General features: G+C 42.8%; 2 protein-coding genes across 4 annotated transcripts; one reads left to right on the forward strand and one right to left on the reverse strand.

Moving 5' to 3' along the window:
- Positions 1-1,240: 1,240 nt before the first annotated feature.
- LOC135092254 (polyribonucleotide nucleotidyltransferase 1, mitochondrial-like) lies at positions 1,241-12,070 on the forward strand. 3 transcript variants are annotated; one of them, XR_010262798.1, is made up of 13 exons: positions 1,241-1,468; positions 2,184-2,431; positions 3,341-3,454; positions 3,728-3,889; positions 4,361-4,544; positions 5,014-5,223; positions 5,928-6,101; positions 7,416-7,609; positions 7,931-8,088; positions 8,764-9,072; positions 9,953-10,183; positions 11,390-11,548; positions 11,633-11,764. XR_010262798.1 is itself a non-coding variant. In XM_063990638.1 (12 exons), exons 1-12 carry the CDS (start codon positions 1,344-1,346, stop codon positions 11,789-11,791), a joined length of 2,268 nt encoding a protein of 755 aa, XP_063846708.1. In that variant the 5' UTR covers positions 1,241-1,343; the 3' UTR covers positions 11,792-12,070. The 3 variants fall into 3 exon arrangements, 2 of the variants coding, with proteins under 2 accessions (XP_063846708.1, XP_063846709.1); XM_063990638.1 differs by lacking the exon at positions 11,390-11,548 and having other exon boundaries at positions 11,633-12,070; XM_063990639.1 differs by lacking the exons at positions 11,390-11,548; positions 11,633-11,764 and adding an exon at positions 11,043-11,375.
- LOC135092257 (pyrroline-5-carboxylate reductase 3-like) lies at positions 9,528-18,902 on the reverse strand. The gene is made up of 10 exons (XM_063990672.1): positions 18,453-18,902; positions 17,241-17,375; positions 16,387-16,482; positions 15,576-15,727; positions 15,373-15,454; positions 14,247-14,386; positions 13,674-13,760; positions 13,130-13,254; positions 12,555-12,676; positions 9,528-10,168 (listed from the first exon to the last, which is right to left on the reverse strand). Exons 1-9 carry the CDS (start codon positions 18,739-18,741, stop codon positions 12,610-12,612), a joined length of 1,173 nt encoding a protein of 390 aa, XP_063846742.1. The 5' UTR covers positions 18,742-18,902; the 3' UTR covers positions 9,528-10,168; positions 12,555-12,609.
- Positions 18,903-19,067: the final 165 nt, after the last annotated feature.

Consider the following 19,067-nt stretch of genomic DNA (forward strand, 5'->3'; position numbering starts at 1 on the left):
AGTTTTTGAGGCATTGAACAATACCAAGTTTGCTCTGCCCCAATCAGAAATTTTAGAAAGATCAGAAGTCAAGCGTTCTGTGGCTTCCCTGCGTGATATGTTTACCTCCTGGTCCTGAAGGGTTGGACGTCTATGAAAAGACGTGGAAAAGTGCAGGGTGGTATCATCAGCGTAGGAGTGGATAGGACAAGAAGTTTGGTTTAGAAGATCATTAATGAATAATAAAAAGAGAGTGAGTGACAGGACAGAACCCTGAGGAACACCACTGTTAATAGATTTAGGAGAAGAACAGTGACCGTCTACCACAGCAGCAATAGAACGGTCAGAAAGGAAACTTCAGATGAAGTTACAGAAAGAAGGATAGAAACCGTAGGAGGGTAGTTTGGAAATGAAAGCTTTGTGCCAGACTCTATCAAAAGCTTTTGATATGTCCAAGGCAACAGCAAAAGTTTCACCAAAATCTCTAAAAGAGGATGACCAAGACTCAGTAAGGAAAGCCAGAAGATCACCAGTAGAGCGGCCTTGACGGAACCCATACTGGCGATCAGATAGAAGGTTGTGAAGTGATAGATGTTTAAGAATCTTCCAGTTGAGGATAGATTAAAAAACTTTAGATAGGCAGGAAATTAAAGCAATAGGACGGTAGTTTAAGGGATTAGAACGGTCACCCTTTTTAGGCAAACTTCCAGCAAGAAGGAAAGGTAGATGTTGACAGACAGAGCTGAAAGAGTTTGACTAGGCAAGGTGCAAGCACGGAGGCACAGTTTCGGAGAACAATAGGAGGGACCCCATCAAGTCCATAAGCCTTCCGAGGGTTTAGGCCAGCGAGGGCATGGAAAACATCATTGCGAAGAATTTTAATACGTGGCATGAAGTAGTCAGAGGGTGGAGGAGAGGGAGGAACAAGCCCAGAATCGTCCAAGGTAGGGTTTTTAGCAAAGGTTTGAGCGAAGAGTTCAGCTTTAGAAATAGATGTGATAGCAGTGGTGCCATCTGGTTGAAATAGAGGAGGGAAAGAAGAAGAAGCAAAGTTATTGGAGATATTTTTGGCTAGATGCCAGAAATCACGAGGGGAGTTAGATCTTGAAAGGTTTTGACATTTTCTGTTAATGAAGGAGTTTTGAAGGAGTTTTTGGCTAGTTGGAACAAGTATTCTACTCATTCGAATGCCCTACCAATCACCTTTATGGCTTTTTAAAGTAGTCGTGATGAAAGAGCAAAGCATTTCAGCCAGTGAGCGTCAGCTGTACTATGGAGCTCAAGATCACGGTGCGGGAAGCCAGCCAAGGCCAGCTGATGTAAACAAGACAAGGGCCGCCGCTCCTCGTGTCTAGCGGCCTACCATGACTGTCCTCCGCCGCCTGTGCCGCTCATGGAGTATCTTAAGGACGCAGCACACAAGGCGGAGGCTGTCCACGAGGGCCTTCCTCTGTGATAAAGTAGATGTCAAGGCAGAGTTCTCTAATGGGTGAGTTTCGAGAATCACTAAGCCGGTAGCTAGCAGTGGCTTGTGTTGGGTAACAGTACCTTATGCTTGTTGGTACGTGCATAGTGATGTCTGCCGCCACACTGTGATGTAACCATTCCGCGTCACTACTGTGTTGATGTTGCTTGTTTTCATCTACCATTATGTAATACTGATGATGTAATTATGAAATGCCTTCCATGTTTGAATTTAAAGTATAGTAGGGGCGGTAAACCTTTCCAGTAGCTTCTCTTTATGTATTCTTTTGTCATCCCTCCCAAGTTCCAACAAACTTGGGAGACCTGGTGGGAACGTGGGCTTTTAGTTGGGAACACAAAAATGAGTGAAGTTTGGCCTTCGAGAAAACTCTACGGAAAAGACATTCTTTTTCGGGTATTATTTTAGATTTACACCATCATACTCTACAGTTTTGGGAATGTGATTTTTGCATACCTTACCAGATTTTAAGAAACTTTATCTCTAGACTTTGTGGGAAATCCATATTGACATAGACATGGGCACTTCCCCAAAAAATTCCATAGACCCAATCCTGTAGTTTAGATTAGGTTAGATAAGTAACCTTGAGGTATAGATGCTTACTGAGGCTGGTCCAGACCTACACCAAAAATAATTTTATAACATGGCATAGGAATGGAACTCCTTAGTAACTAGAGGACCCTCTTACTCAGGATACCAAGTTGTGTTATAATCCCTGCAGGCGCACACTATGTCTGGAGTCTGGTGGTTATGCCCGCATGGCCGATGGTGCAGCTGTGGCCACTCTTGGGAACACCTCAGTGCTCATCACAGCTGTCAGCAAGCCTCGGCCTGGCCCCTCTCCCGGGTTCATGCCCCTCACTGTTGACTACAGGCAGAAGTATGCAGCAGCTGGACGCATCCCATCAAACTACTTGCGTCGGGAGATGGCACCTACAGACAAGGAGATCCTCACCGGAAGAGTGATTGGTGAGTCACTGGGAGCTGTGGAGTCTGACTGCTTTCTTGAAATGCTTTATGTAATTGAGTACAGAGTATAATAGGGGGAAGCTGGGATGATATTGAAAAAAAAAGTAGTGTTTCCATCTGAGAAGTGGGTTAGGTTAAGTTAGGTCAGGTTTAGATGAATTAATTTCATTAACACTTTCCCTGTGATTCCGTGTGGTCTTTCCTGATTACTGACCATTCTGAGATCTTCCTTCTTACCATAGCCATCTCTTAGCATTATGCTGACTAAAGCTTGCTGAATTCATTTAATTCCCTTTTTTTCTTTCTTGTTGACTTTTATTAAGATTTTGTTGCTTTTGATGCTGTGGGGTGTTGCATATCACAGTGAAAGAGTTAATTTCATTGCTAATCCCTTCATTATGTTGATCACAATTTAGAAAAAGCATAATTTTTGTCCAGAAATAAAAGTGATCATCTCGAAATTAATAGACTATTCCCATAAAACCTGCAAACAACCTGCCTTGTTTACTACATTAGAGGACTTTTGCTTTCTGGTTATATTATGATAAACTGTTGTAATGGGCAAGCTGAAGCTAAGTGTTCAGGCGAGGCACTGAGGCTCAACTTGGAACCCAGCCGTGCTTTTGTTTGAGCCATAATACTAACTTTCCTTGTCATGGCATTGCTATGTGGTGTTTCATTGGTGGGCAGTAATGTTGTTTCCACCCTACTCATAATTTTGGAGATTAAAAATATGAAAATTGCAATATTTTGCAAAGTAGTATAGTTCACATAGTAGGGTACCTATCATAGCCTCTAGTCTACACACTTGTTGCATCATGCATCACAGTATTGCTGCATAAGTTTGTCACCTTATAGCAGCAACTCATTTACTTTATTTATAATCCTTGGCACCACTTTTGTTCTCAGACCGCTCAGTGAGGCCGCTGTTCCCAGAGGGGTTCCATGGAGACACACAGCTCTCCTGTCAGTTGATGGCAGTGGATGGGCTGTATGATCCAGATGTCGTCAGTATCAATGCAGGTGTGCCAATGAGGATGCTGTGCAGTGGGGCTGTGCATTTCGCTTGTTCCTATTCACCAGTTTTGCATTCTTATGTGTCATATATTTTAAAGATTAAAGTGTACATTTTTAAGTTGAATAATTTTTGCATATTGTATATAATTCAGGTTTGTAAATGATTTTCATTTTCCTGAGCATTCTGCTTTATTATATTGATATAGGAGAAAACCTTTTGTATGATAAAAGGATGACACACTCCAACCAATAACATCACAAAACACATCTTGCTTACAGCCTCGGCAGCCCTGGCAGTCTCGGACATCCCATGGGAGGGGCCAGTGGGGGCAGTGCGTGTTGGACTCATTGATGGGGAGGTGATTGTGCAGCCAACACGCAGGGAACTCACCAAGAGCTCCTTGAATCTGATTGTGACAGCAGCTGACCACAAGCTCATTGGTAGGTGTAATAATAATAAAATTATATATATATATATATATATATATATATATATATATATATATATATATATATATATATATATATATATATATATATATATATATATATATATATATATATATATATTATTATTATTATTATTATTATTATTATTATTATTATTATTATTAATTTTTTTATTCTCTTTTGGGACTAGTACTCTTGGTGGGCTTTTTTTCACACTTTGTTACCCTTGGCCAGTGCCCCTGCAGCAGTGACACTGAAAATGTACATTGTACTGAGGATATTGAACTTAATTTGATTTATAAAAAATGTTGGGTTAAAAATATGATGTTAACTACTGATGACTGCTGCTGTTGTTGTGTGAAGGTGAGAGAGGACCACATTAGGGATGGAAGTGAGGTGTGCACATGTCCCTCTTCTCATCTGCCACCAGTATTGAAGTCCATTCCCCATTTTTCGTCACAGTAATGCTGGAGGGTGGAGGTGACAACGTACTCCAGCAGGATCTCATGAAGGCCATCAAGGTGGGAACGAAGGAGTGCCAGCATGTGGTGAGGGCAATACAGCAGCTGGCCAAGGATGCAGGCAAGCCCAAGCGCTCCTTCACTAACGTCATAACAGTCCCTCAAGAAGTCCTGCAGGCAGTGAGGTAAATAACATTGCTCAGAGCCATCCCTCTGCTCTCTCTTGTTGTGGATTCACTGTGTGTGTGTGTGTGTGTGAAATTCAGCTGATATCTCATCCCACTGATCTCTTTTTGTGGGTTCAGAATGTGTGTGTGATTCAATTGAAACTTCATCATAGTAACAAGAGAGGACCTTCTAATTTATACCTCTTATTTTTTGTATTTTCTTTCTATTTCTCAAAGTTAGTTTTATGTATGGCTTACTCCATTGCATCTCTCTTTCCTTGAGTTTTGCATCTGCATGAAAGTGTGCTTTTGATGAAGAGAAAGTGATGAACAAGAGAATAAGAAGAGGAGAAAAGTGTGAAAGACAAAACATGGAAAGGAAAAGGAAGACGAAAGAATAGAAAGGAAGCTTGAAGGAACACAGACAATTAAACTTCCATAACAATAAAGTATACAAGATAAGTAATCAACCATCCTTCATCCTCAGCGTGCTAAGTGAGACTCGTCTAAGGAGCATTTTCACCGACTTCTCCCATGACAAGGTGTCACGCGATGAGGCCGTCAATACACTGCGGCAAGATGTGACCCAGAAGGTGATGGAGGAAGGTGGCCCTGCAGACCCACACACCACCCACCTGGCCTTCTCGCAGGTCACTCGTAGGGTCTTTAGGGAGTTACTGCTGGACCAGGAAACCAGGTGAGGGAAGGACGTTTCTCAGGTGTATGTATTAGGGGCACTGGCCTAGAGGAACAAAAAGAAGGAAAAAAAGGCCTACTGAGGTGCTGGTTGCTAAAAGGTCAAAAGAATCATTCAAAGTTGGAGGGTAAGTGTCCTGCTTCCCCATTGGAGGTACTATTGTCAGACTGGCACCTCACTCCTTACAGCATGGCTAGGAAGGCTAATGGAGTCTTAATACAGCAAGATTGATCCAGGTATCTGTCTATCTTTGAATGTGATCTGCTAAGAATGAAGCTAAATTTAGTGTATGTATTTGATTCCACACATAACAAATTATGTTGACATATCCATGGTACTCTCAACCTTTCTGTGCAGTACTTTTATATCAGCTTTATATATATATATATATATATATATATATATATATATATATATATATATATATATATATATATATATATATATATATATATACCTTTTTATGTACATTTTCTATCTCATCTCTCAGTTTATGATACCTTAAAACAAGTGGTAGATTCCATGGCACCAATATCTTTTCATCCAGGTTTATATGATGCCTGAAAACAAGTGGTAAGAGCTTCATGGCATTAATTTCACTGATGCAACATTAAGTTAACAGAGAGAAAGAAATAGAGATAAGTTTATATGATGCCTCAAAACAACTGAAAAGAGTTTCATGGCATTCCTTTCTTTTCATGCAGGTGTGATGGTCGTACATTGGATGAACTGCGGCCCATCTCCTGCAACGTGGATTTGTTTCGCCCCCTGCACGGCTCCTCTTTGTTCCAGCGCGGCCAGACCCAGGTGCAGTGTACAGTTGCCTTTGATGCACCTGAAAACATGCCCAAGCTGGATCCTCTACTAGAGGCGACAGGGTGAGACAAGCTTGTGTGTGTGATGTGAGGGAATGATGCACGTGTGGGGTGTGACGGCTGCAGGTAATTGATGTAACTTGCAGTGTATATGTTTGTGTGTATTTATCTAGTTGTGCTTTATGTTACAAGAGGTATGTTGGTGCTGTTCCATCTCCATATCTTTTAATATCCAACTTAGCCTTGAATCCATGCATACTTTTTGCATTTACTATCTCCTTATCTAGACTGTTCCATACATCTATACTTCTACTCGTATATGGGAAATTGTACTTTTTGACATCTCTTCTACAAGCACTCTTCTTCAGCCTTTTTCCATGTCCTGTTCTCTAGAATCTTGTGTATCCCAACCCATCAAGTCACTCTGGTCCACCTCCTCCACCTCATACACTTTATATATATTGTAATCAAGTCTCCCCTTTCTCTCCTTTTTTCCTGCATTGATGGATGGAACCTTGCCAATCTTGCTTCATATGACAAGTCCCTGATAATTGGTACCATCTTTGTTGCTGCTCTCTGAACTTTCTCCAACTTCCTTATATCCTTTTCTTGTAGGGCAACCACACTACAGCTGCATATTCCAGTGTGTGTGTGTGTGTGTGTGTGTGTGTGTGTGTGTGTGTGTGTGAGGAAAGATTTTTGCAGCAATTCACAGCACTAGAAGCAATGCATAGTCTTTATAAGCATCTACAAGAAAGAATGGAATAAAAGACCTGGATGTTACAATTTCTAGGCAGTACAATGTTTGGAGGTGGCAGTGGAACAAGAAAAGATGTCTTAGTGTGTTTAGTAATTAAGTAAAGATATGTCAAAAATGTTTCATCTAGTGGGACATGACATCTTTTTTGGGCTCCTTCCCTGAAGAGTTATTAGAGAATGCATTGATTTACTCCATTGAATTAACCATGTCATAGTGTGCATTGCAAGGTCTTGTTTTGGACTGTTGATTGCAGTGCCCAGAGACGACTTGAAATTGTCCCTCTCAACATTCCCATCCAGGTGGAGGAATGTTAGTGAGATTGTAGTTGAGGAAGAAGTGACCACTGCACACTTAGGTTACATTAGAAAATAAGTATACAGAGGACAAGTCAGTGTTGCATTGGACTTGAGTCATGGATCTCTTCAGGTTAGGATGCCACTGCTACCTTCATGCCTCACCACTCAATACCTTCATTCCTCACTTTCTTCTTCAGTATTCATTCTCATGTGTTTTCCTACTTTCACCCCTCACTTTCTTCTTCATTATTTGCTCTAATGTGTTTTCCTACTTTCACTCCTCACTTTCTTCTTCATTATCCATTCTGACGTCTTTTCCAGAGGACACCGAGACCGGAACTTCATCCTTCACTACACATTCCCTTCCTTCGCGACCAATGAGGTGTCCCGTGGTGGCCCACTGTCCCGACGGGAGGTGGGTCACGGCGCCCTGGCAGAGAAAGCACTCCGGCCTCTCCTACCACCAAGCTTCCCCTTTGCCATACTCCTGACATCCACTGTGCTTGAGTCCAATGGTGGGTGATGCGTGGGTGCTCCTGAGATTCCCGTGTGTTTTTCTGTTACTTCTTTGGTGCTAAGATCTGTGGATTACTTATAAGAGAGTCACTGGCCAAGGACAACAAAAAAAGAGCACTAAAAGACCCACTGAAAGTGCCAGTCCAAAAAGAAAGGTCAGAAGCATCATAGAAACTAGAGGATAAGTGTCTTGAAATGCTCCTGTTTGTGGAAAAGAAATGAGAACTTTATCTCTTGATGTAGTCAGATATGTGTATATTTACTGTACACATAGTTTCCCCAGCCTCTATTCACCGTGCTCTGCCTGTGTGTCTCCCCAGGCTCGTCTTCCATGGCATCAGTGTGTGGGGGCAGCCTAGCTCTCATGGATGCAGGAGTGAACCTCGTGGCACCAGCAGCAGGAGTTGCAATTGGACTGGTGACACGCTACGATAACACTGGCAGTCTGGTGGATTATAAACTGATGACAGACATCTTGGTGAGTCCTGGAGACATGGGATTATACAAGGGAAGGTCACTGTTATGGTTTAACATGTCAGGTATTGTTCCTGTGATGGTGACTAAAGAAGGGTTGGCAGGAAGCATGTGGATATTCTTTTGGCACTCAGCAGCAGTTTGAGAAGTGGTCACATGGATAACTTTCCATACACAAGATATGTTAATGTGTTTACAATTTTTCTGAAGGATTAATACTTTAATAGCTTTACTGTTTTTTTCTTAATATATTTAAAAATTGCCTCAGGGAAAGGCTGATTGATGAGGTGATAGAAGTTATTTTAAATCTAAAAATTTAGGAAGTGACAAGAACTTTATGAGTGCACCAATCAGCTGTTGTGTATACAGTGGGCATGAGGCAGGGGAGTGGTTACTGGTCAGCTGATCCTGCATTGAATATGGCAGGATGTGTCCAGAGGCTGAGAAAGGTTTATGGCTCATGACTTGTGTTCTTACAGTTTTTTAAATTTTTTTATCAATTACTGATTAATAATCATTACATATTTTTACTTCTTATATTGGGTGGCCTAAAGATATTGCAGACTGATTGCCAACCATTTCACTGCCACCCTCTTCAGCTTTGGTTTGGCACTCACCCAAAGAATATGAGATGACAGCACAGACAACCACACTGTACCTACCTCTCCCTCTCTCTCAGGGCATTGAGGACTACATGGGGGACATGGACTTTAAACTTGCTGGCACTTCTAAGGGCATCACAGCACTGCAGGCAGACATGAAGGTAGCTGGTATTCCCCTCAAGGTGGTGATGGAGGCAGTACAGAAATCCACAGAAGCCAAGAGCATCATCCTAACCATCATGGAAGACACCCTGTCCCAGCCACGCCCCAACAAGGACATCATGCCTGTGCTGGAGAAGGTGGATGTGCCTGCCCACAAGAGGAGTCGGGTGATGGGTCCCGGAGGCATCCACATGAGGAGGATACAGGCAGAGACAGGAGTGCAGGTGAGTGAGTGTGTGTGTGTGTGTGTGTGTGTGTGTGTGTGTGTGTGTGTGTGTGTGTGTGTGTGTGTGTCAGTTTACAGGTGGGTGAGTGTGTGCATCAGTTTACAGGAGTGCAGGTGGGTGAATGTATCAGTTTTTGCAAGTGGAGGTGGGCAAGAGTATGTCAGTTTGCAGGTGGGTGAGTGTGTATGTCAGTATACAGAGTGCAGGAGAGTGAGAGAGTCAATTTACAGAAGGGTGAGTGTGTGTCAGTTTACTTGGATGAACAAAGTTATTGTACACGTTGGGATTTATATCTACTAAAGACAAGGTTTGTATTTAGTTGTTTGTCACCAAGCAGATTTAAAATGGCAGATTAAATTAAATCCTGTCTACAAATTAATCATGGCACTTTTCATTAGCTCATGAGTCCAGTAGAGTCCCTGACTACACCAAAGGGAAGTAAACTCCAAGCATGAATATAAATACAGAAAAACACTTTATTACAAAACTGTATCACAATTTTCCCATCTTTACTCTGCCTCAGCAGAAACCCAAAAATTGTAATCACACAACTTGAACAACAAAAATTTATTTATCAGTCTTTCATACACACACACACACTGAAATGTAGCTCAGTGGAGAATGTTCCCAGCAGGCACAGGTTCAAGTGCCACCTGGGTTGCTAGTAATTTGTCACCAACACTAAGCAGTCACCACCACCATCTTAGGAAGGAGGTGGTGTGTATTAGGTCTCAGCCTCACCCATAGATCAGTCTCTATGAGCACTGAGCTCTTTCCAGGAGGGTAACAGTTAATGGTCATGACCAAGTAGATTACACACACACACACACACACACACACACACACACACACACCTGAGGTTACTCTGTCCCCACAGCTGTCATGGGAGGGGGACAACGTGCTGTCAGTATTTGCGCCAAACCCTGCAGCGATGGAGGAAGCCCGAGAGAACCTCCAGGAGCTGCTGAGTGATCATGAGCCAAACTTGGAGTTTGGGGGTGTATACACTGCATCTGTGGTGGAGCTGCGGCCACAGGGAGTCATGGTCACCCTCTACTCCACCATGAACCCTGTCCTGCTCCACAACTCTCAGCTGGACACAAGGAAGGTGAGAGAACATTAGTAGGGTACAGGTTACATTAAGGGAGTGATGGTCTTCGTCTACTCACCATGAACAATTCTTAACATTATAAACATTATATATGAAATCCTTTTAAGCATATACAATAGAGAAAGGGATTTTGCAGTCTCTTGCCAGTATGATGTTTGGATGTGGCTGCAGAACAAGAAATGTCTCAGAGTGGTTAATGATTAATGAAAGATGAGCCAAGTAGTAGTGACAAGGTTAAGCACTACTACAATGCAACAAAACTTATTAATGCCTTAATTTTCTGGTTCAAGGATAATTTTACTCGCTATATCTTAACTGAGAATGTAAAGATTAAATAGGGAGACAGATGTGGTTGTTTAGGCTGTGTATGTGAAGTATGAGAGGGGACATGGAAACATGAGTGACCAACAAAGCTGATGCATTTGATAGTGTGTGCAAAAAGGCAGAAGTTATATGTGAATGTGAAGAAGATCAAGGTAATGGTGTTTGAAAGGAACGTAAGTGATAAAGGCACGACTGGTTTTATACCATCTGCTGTACCCAAGTGGTTCTCGAGTACAACTGACTATGGACTATGTGACATAACTGGCAACTAAACTATTCTGTAGGTGTTTGGCATCCTTCATACACTTTTTGAGACTGATCGAGTGACTGGTTTGTCTGCCTGGGTAAAATCCCTTTATCTCCTTGAAAAGTTAGTTATTTTAAATTTTAATCAGCACAGTTAGTCTACAGAACAGCTGTACATTCTCTCTCTTGAGGCTGAGGGATGAAGATTTTGTCTCATTGAATGCCTGTGTGTGTGTGTGTGTGTGTGTGTGTGTGCACATAGCAAACTACAGTCTCTCTGCACCAGGACCTGACATCTTGACTGGTTAACTCCTGCTGCACCATAACTGACATCTGATCACCTAACCTAGGTGACCTGATCACCTAACTGGACCAGAAGCAAGCATGCCTCCCATACAGGGAGGCTTTGTCCCATTTATACGTTCACAGCTGCTCTTCATTAAATCGTATCTTGTGCAATCATTCATCACAGCTTCATTGACATGGAAGGCTTTAACAACACTGTCCATCTATCTCTTTTTAAGGTCTTCTAAGCCTGAAGCCTCTTGCATCCAAATCAAGTATCTTGACCAATCACTTTTCTTTGATCTCTACATGTCAAAATCACAATAATACTCTCTCTCCTTTGATCAGCTCAAAAACTTTAAAAAAAATATATAATTGATGGCTCACTCTTGAGATTGTCATGCAAGGCTACTACAGTCACCACTACACCTTACAACTGCCAGTCCCAGTGAGGTAATAGGTCATCACCACTACACCTCACATCTGCCAGTCCCAGTGAGGCAATAGGTAAGTTACTATTTTCCCCACATGAAGGGAAGGTACATGAGTAAACTGTAGTGTGACCACTATTTAGTATTTCCTCCTCTGCAGGTGCATCACCCAAGTGCTCTGGGTCTGGAGGTGGGCCAGGAGATTAAGGTTAAGTATTTTGGTCGTGACCCGGCATCAGGACAGATGAGGCTGTCCAGGCGGGCGCTGCAAGCCTCAAACTTGGCCTTCAAAAACCTTCACAAAACAGAGCCAATATGAAGTAGCTGTGTCACTTGTGGGGGCAACTTACTACCTATGTGTTAATATGTTCTTAAGGTTACACTTTCCATAAGTCATTATTAATAAATATTCAACAACAAATGGTGCTATTTTGTGATATACTATTAGCATTAAGTTGCAATGGAATCATTCCACGCCACATCACAGCCTATTTTTTTTTTTATGGGGTTACAAATTCACTTTATCTTCTGAATAAATGGGCATTAAAATTTCAATAAATGCTCAATAAAAATTATGTAACAGCATCAAAAGAAGAAAGCTTTCCTTTACCAAGCTCTCCCACTTAATATCCTCCTGTTTTATCATTCTTAATTCAACATTTTTTTAAAAGGCTCCATATCTGCATACATCAGCCTTTGTCACCTGATAATAATTCACTCTCCCTTACAAGAGGGCCTTCCTAATAATTTCACATATCTATGTGTGTGATGCACAGAAAGCAGTAATGAAATGGAGAGTTGTTTGTGTTTCCGGGTGAATAAGGATCTTTTTAGGCTAAAGAGGATACAAAGGGAAAGTTTGAGGAGGAACTGAGCATGAGAACAAAGGACTGTATGACACTGACTGAGAAAGATGGTGTAGGAAGGAGATAATCTGAGCATTATGTGGGACTCCTGAATGTAGCAGGGGACAGAGTGTCTGAGATTTCAAGCAATCAGTCATGGATAAAAGGCAAACATGATCAATGATCTTATTTCTAGTTATGGAATCCTAAAATCCTCCAAAATAACCTTTCACGTACCCACAAGGCAGTAAGTGTAGCAAGACCACCCGCGAGGGGCAGACAGCAGCTTCACTCACACCTTCTTGCCAAGCTCTGTGCCTTTGGTCGTTGAGACTTCCACTGCTGACATCAGGGCATTTCTGTAAGGACATCATTTCACTAGGGTGAGAGCGTGCACCACTCGTGGCCAGGGGGCTGAGATTTCACACCAATAACAGTAACCTTGGGAAGCCCAGGTCAGATTATTCTGGGTGCTGAGAGCACAAAAGAGACAAAGTAAAACTTAACTACTGCTGGTAAAAATAATTATATAAAAAGTTAAAAATAGCATTTGTGCAAAAAACAATCTGTAAGAACATAATAAATTAACAGGTATATGTGAATGAAGGATGAGAGAGAAAACAAAAAAATATGATCAATTGTACAGTACCGAATTAAAATAGTGAATAGTGAAAGTAAAGTTTGAAGAGATGGATCGCTGTGGTGTTAAAAGATGGTGAAGATGTGACTCTACGCTGCTGGAGGAACAACAAACCTGGGGAGGAATAATTAAAGCAAGGCACCCAAGGAGAGAAACAATGACAAGAGTGTACCTGAAGGCATGACGCTCAAGTATGTGGAGGGCAGTGATGGTGGCTGTGCTGGAAGAACACACCTCATCCTTCAGCTGGCCGGGGTGCTTGCCTGTCTCCAGCACCATGGTGGCCGCTCCCTTCACCTGCGTAAGACTTACATTCACTTGTGGGTTATATTGTATTCAGTACACTTGTTACTTTCATTAGAGAGCTTTAAAAGATGAGACAAATTTATGGATAGGGATGATAGATGGAAACAGGTAAGCATGTTTCATACAAAGACTGCCATGTGTAGGCCTGAATCTATGTGCTTAAAGCTGGTCATCTACCCTCACACTCTCCTGCACCCCATCATCCTAACATCACCAGTCTCTGTAGTACCTGTTCCCAGCATCATGGTAGCTCCACCTTTCACCTATGGACTAAATATCACATACACACACACCACTCATTAGCTCAATGACAACTTTGCCTGCTATTGGGTTGGCAAAGGGGAAATACTGGATAAATATACACAAACACATTCATAAAAGCAATCCCACACATGCAGGTCAAGGCTCACCATCTGGGCCGCCAGTGTCTGTGACAGTTGTCTGGGGAGGCCCATCTTCACACCACCGTCTGCCAGCGCCTCAATGGCCATGTACATCTGGAACCACAAATATCTGTACACATTCTTAGCTAAGCTTTCTTCATTTATTTTTTATATGTAAGAGGGGCAAGGCCAACAAAAAAAGGAGTGGAGGAGAGAGAGAGAGAGAGAGAGAGAGAGAGAGAGAGAGAGAGAGAGAGAGAGAGAGAGAGAGAGAGAGAGAGAGAGAGAGAGAGAGAGAGAGAGAGAGAGAGAGAGAGAGAGAGAGAGAGCCAATCCCAGAGGAAAGGTTAAAAGTATCATCTAAAGTTGAAGGATAAGTGTCTTAAAACCTCCCTGCTGAAAGAGTTCAAGTCATAGAAAGGAGGTATTGGAATGGGAATAGGGGCTAGCCACCTCAGCACACACTATTGTTTATAATGCAGCATGCTTTCTTAATTTACAACATTTATATGTTCTTCTGCATCAAATAACAATGCACATTACAGAGCACACACATGACACTGATACTATGACCAGACGCTGCCACAGTGCACAACTTACAAAGGCTGGACCCGAGCAGGCCACCCCACAAGCAGCGTCCATGTGGTACTCAGGGATCTCGTCACAGGTGCCCATGGAGCCCAGCATGGACCTCATCACCTCGGCGTCCGAGGGCGAGGTGTGTGTCCCCCTGGTGAACACTGCGGAGACAACCCAAACCCAACTGTGTCATAAAAACATAAGGGAAGCTGCAAGAAGCCATCAGGTTTACATGTAGCAGTCCCAGTCATAGCATGTCATGCTATGTGCTCAGAAATTCCATTCCCAAATGTGAAGTTTCAGCCATGTGCATACAGGTTTATTTACGAGTCACATCTGCAGTGGGTCACATGGTAATAAATTTAAAAGTTTGGTATTCAGTTTGAGCTTTGAACTGATCATCAACACGTGGCTCACGGTATTTGTAACCATACCATCAATATTTTTTCCAATAAAACTCAAAATATGCTCCTATTTGACAAAGATCCTTGTTGCCATCATACACAGTGCACCTCTGCCCCTCCTTCAGGCACTGCCCATGGTTTTGTCACCTGCAAGCCATTTTGTTGATAAAAAAAAATCTGAGAACATGAATGATAATGATTTGTATATCAGTATAAAAACTGATAGGATTTTCAGTATATACAGTGCAAAGATATAAATATGCTAAGGCTTCAGGGCAGACTGGCCACACCCAATCCTGTGGTGGCCTTGCTTGAGCACTATTATTTTGCCTTCAAGCATGCCTTACAAATTTGCAGCTATATTCTGTATTGAAAAGGACTCTGGAAAGACTTACAAGACATACAGAATCCAAGTAATAGAGATACAGGAAAGATAGATGCTTACAAAGAAAAGTGGTGAGGGTAATGAGAGTTTATCGTTACAAATATGCATGACAATATCCCTTTCCACGTAGAGAGAGATGGAGGAAGGAAGGGAGAATACATTACAGTCAGAAAGAGAGAAAGTAGAGGAACAGGCAAGGTAGTGAGTGAGGCAGTAGGTACAGAGTACTCACAACGACACCCCTGTAGCATCCCTTTCCAAGTGGACAGACACAGAGGAAGGGAGAAGGAATACATTACAGTCAGGGAGTAAAGGAACAGACAAGGGGTGAGTGAGGCAGAAAGCACAGGGTACTCACAGCAGCATCCCTGGCTCACAGCAGAGGGAGTGTTGGGCATGGAGCGCACTACACGAGGGTTTTCCACCACGCTGCTCAGCATCTGTGGGCCAAAACATGGATGGATCAGCATGGCAATAAACACAGCATGCTTGACTTACAGTGATGCCTCTCCAAAACACAAAGCACACATAGGAACAAGAACATAAGGGAAGCTCACACACCTCCTCCAGAGTTGCAAGGGACACTCCTGCCACCACGGACACAAAAAGAGGGCTGTGCTCATCCTCAAGGGGCAGCAGGTCAGCCAATACTTCACTAAGGAGGTCAGGCTTCACACACACAAACACCAGGTCACTGCTGCGCACCACCTCATCTGTTGGAGCATCGGGGGTTAGTGCTGGTGCCTGCCTGTAGTGAGGCTAGTGACACAGGTGTTCTATTGGCCATCTGGTGTCCTGACAAAGGGCCAGGCAGAGCATTCATCTTGATGGTATGTCAGGATGAATACTCTGCCTTCATAAGAAATGTGGGCCTACATATATATACTTTTTTTACATTTCTAATTTTACAATGTGAATTAATTAATCAATACTGCTCCTTTTCTGGACACTTCTGGAAAGAGGGATTAACAGACAGGCCTTCCACTGTTTGTCCGTATCTCTTCTACCCATAGCTAGTGCAGATATAGAAGGAGCCAAGGATCTATTGATATCTAATCTCCCTTACTAAGTTATTTAAAAACATATAAACAAATAAATCAATATTTTAAATAATGCATACATACCTACATATACCTAGGCTGTCTCAACCAAACAGGCACCTAGTCAAGACAAGGCACACAACTTTAACACACACTCACATACACACACTTTCTCTCAGCCCTTTGGCCCCCGATGGAGAAGAGACACTACTCTTTCCTTCACTTCACGGAGATCAGCCGCACAGCTTAGACAGTTTAAATAATAATTTGGGCAATTAAATAAGTGAATGAATAAAGGTAACAGCCTGTACAAACAGAATGCAAGCACTCACTGTTGTCGTGTGTGGTCCTCACCCCCAGAGTGCGCAGTTTGGCAAGGTTGCTGTCTGACGGTGCACTGGCAATGATGAGGTGAGGGTCCACCAAACCTGCCACAAACACACACACAGGAATCGTTATGAGACAAGTAGCATCAGAACACTGTCAGAATGAATACCATGAAAAATAAAGGGAGAAAAATGTACTGAAACATACAGTTATCTCTTATTAATCACAGTTTCACTTTTATAGGAATTGCTGCCAAACACAAATTCAAATTAAGAGAGGAGGCAATGAAAGGCGACCTACCAGTGTTCAATGCTTATTTCTCTATTTTTCTTTTTAACAGATAAATCAAATGTTCGTAACTATGTACAAGTAGTTTTTCGGGGCTCATGGTGTTTTAAGGGGGGCACTAATTTTCCATGAATTTTCCTTATCCACGGGTGTGTTTGTTATCTAACCACTGGGGATAACAAGGAATGACTGTGCACCACTACACCTGCATCTGAAAACTTTACCCACACAGATGACTCCCTACTTGATGAAGCAGCCTTCCTACTCTTAATTTTAACTAAAGCAACATGTCAACTCAAGGGATTTTAATAGGTAAATGTCACTGGCCAGAAGTCGTGACATGTAAATTAAGCCACACTTCCTTTCTGGTCTTTAATGTAGATCATTAACAGCAAGTGGAAAAGGACTTACAGGTATATGACACATACTGATGATGAGTGATAATGATGAACATGTCTTGAATTTAAACCTATTTCCATATTCACTTCTACTATAAAACATAATGAAGTGCTCTATCTACATCCACATCCTGCACCTCCTCCACCCACACACCACAACACACAACACACACCTTCCTTGAGGAACGTGGTGAGCAGCGCCTGAGCAATGTTGCCGCTGCCGATGAACCCCAAACTGGCTGGATTCACCACCTCGTCAGGACAAATTTTGGCCTCGAAGACAGTTGACTCTATCCTATCCTTCGTATCTGCAACACAACAGATTCATTTGAGATAAGTTAAAAATTGAGGCGCTTCCTTGATCTCTTAAAACTTAGATGTGAAACTGACTGTACTTGATAAGAGTTAATCCTTCAATTACATCATACAAGTATGCTGTTTTCTTATAACTGTGAAAATAAACCTGGTGCTAATTCTCACAAGGACAGCTCACAAAAGTCTCGCTACTTTTCTTTAAGTGGCAATCTATTTTGAGGCAAGGCAGCTCAGTCCAAGAGATGAGTATGAGAGTTGCGCTGTGTGGCAGGACACAGAAACAACAATGTAGGGGTGGCCATGAGGTGCCTTACAGTCTAGGGCCTGCCAGATCCAGGCACAAACCTAACCTTGGTCACGTCCATCTCCCTTATTCATAACAGATTAATTTCTCGAGTGTTTTATAATGGAGAATATGGTTCTTTATCCAGTCATTTGGTGCCGGCATTACAGCTGGCAGCAGGGATGAGTTGAGTGCATTGTTATAATTCTGTGATGCCGCCACTTCATCCACTCAATCACCAGTGTTTGCTACAACTCCACATGATGTTTGTGATGTGGTCATTGTTGCCATCTGTAGTGTACAGCATAGAGACTCAGGTGGTGAAGATGAGAGGCAGAGAAGGTGGAAGAGAGAGTGGTGAGGGTGGAGATGACAATTTTTGCACTACAAGATGCTGAGCTATAAGGTACAGCTACAATGAAGTCCTTGTGGTCATCAAGTGCTCTGGGGGCTCGCCACATTCCCAGTAGCAAAGGGGAAGTCGTCATCACCACACACACATACACACACCTGCGTCCCACACTTCCACCGCACACACTCATTCACAAAGGCCCCAGTACATGTGTGCAGGAGACACAGCGTTATGACTCTTGTAATAATACTAAGTAGCTGGAAACTAGGGATACAAATTGCTACGTTCGTGTATAAGTACATACGAAGAAGTTTTCCCACCCTAATACTTAACATACTTCGCACTTGACTCCCACATTTACACTGAGAGTTAAGAGGAGCAGATGTAGTGGATTCTAGCTCAACATTTGCATGACTGGGGGGGGGGGGGACGCACCGAGCAGCGCCGTCACCGTTACGGCCTCCTGTTTGGGGCCTCCTCGCCCACACCTCTTGCCCTTTCCTGCCTCCCTCTTCACCACGGTGCCCTGGCCGGCGTTCCTCTTGTGCTTGACGGTGGTGGCATGCGTGACGAGGTCGGAGTGGTGGGCACGCAGTCTGTTGTTGCAAAACCTACATGCTGCCTTGGAATCATCGCCCTCCACAGCCACGATCCACTCCTTTAGGTTGGCCTCCTTCTCCCACTCCTTCTTGTACCGCTTGCTGTACTTGGCCCACTTGCCCATGTCCTTGCAGAGCGGCTGGCACCAGAGGCGGCACCAAGGGCGGCACTGGAATAAGGGGCAATCACAATTCACTATCACCAGGAGCCACAAGTCGCCGCCGAGATGTGTTGTTGTTACACCGCCTGCTGCTGCTACTGCCGCCGCCCACTTCGGCACTCCTTCGCTGTGTTTGTGTTACTTGTACTTATTTTTACGGTATACTTTTTTTTTTTCGAACGATATAAACCATTTAAAGAGTCTTACAATTCTTAATCCAACATTTAGGTGTGCCGTTTTCGTGGAAAAATAAATTCGTTATTTATATTATTTATTTATTTTTATTTATC

The sequence above is a fragment of the Scylla paramamosain genome, chromosome 39, assembly GCF_035594125.1.
Source record: "Scylla paramamosain isolate STU-SP2022 chromosome 39, ASM3559412v1, whole genome shotgun sequence".
NCBI classification, from domain to species: domain Eukaryota; kingdom Metazoa; phylum Arthropoda; class Malacostraca; order Decapoda; family Portunidae; genus Scylla; species Scylla paramamosain.

What these genes read in the sequence shown, in the direction of transcription:
- LOC135092254 (XM_063990638.1), top strand. Translation starts at nt 1,344, where the DNA reads ATGACTGTCCTCCGCCGCCTGTGCCGCTCATGGAGTATCTTAAGGACG. An exon ending in CTGCTGGACCAGGAAACCAG is followed by an intron (nt 5,224 to 5,927) that starts GTGAGGGAAGGA and finishes CTTTTCATGCAG; the next exon opens with GTGTGATGGTCGTACATTGG. An exon ending in CCTCTACTAGAGGCGACAGG is followed by an intron (nt 6,102 to 7,415) that starts GTGAGACAAGCT and finishes CGTCTTTTCCAG; the next exon opens with AGGACACCGAGACCGGAACT.
- LOC135092257 (XM_063990672.1), bottom strand. Translation starts at nt 18,741, where the DNA reads ATGGGCAAGTGGGCCAAGTACAGCAAGCGGTACAAGAAGGAGTGGGAG. An exon ending in GAGGACCACACACGACAACA is followed by an intron (nt 15,728 to 16,386) that starts GTGAGTGCTTGC and finishes ATGCTCCAACAG; the next exon opens with ATGAGGTGGTGCGCAGCAGT. An exon ending in TGTGAGCCAGGGATGCTGCT is followed by an intron (nt 14,387 to 15,372) that starts GTGAGTACCCTG and finishes TTGTCTCCGCAG; the next exon opens with TGTTCACCAGGGGGACACAC.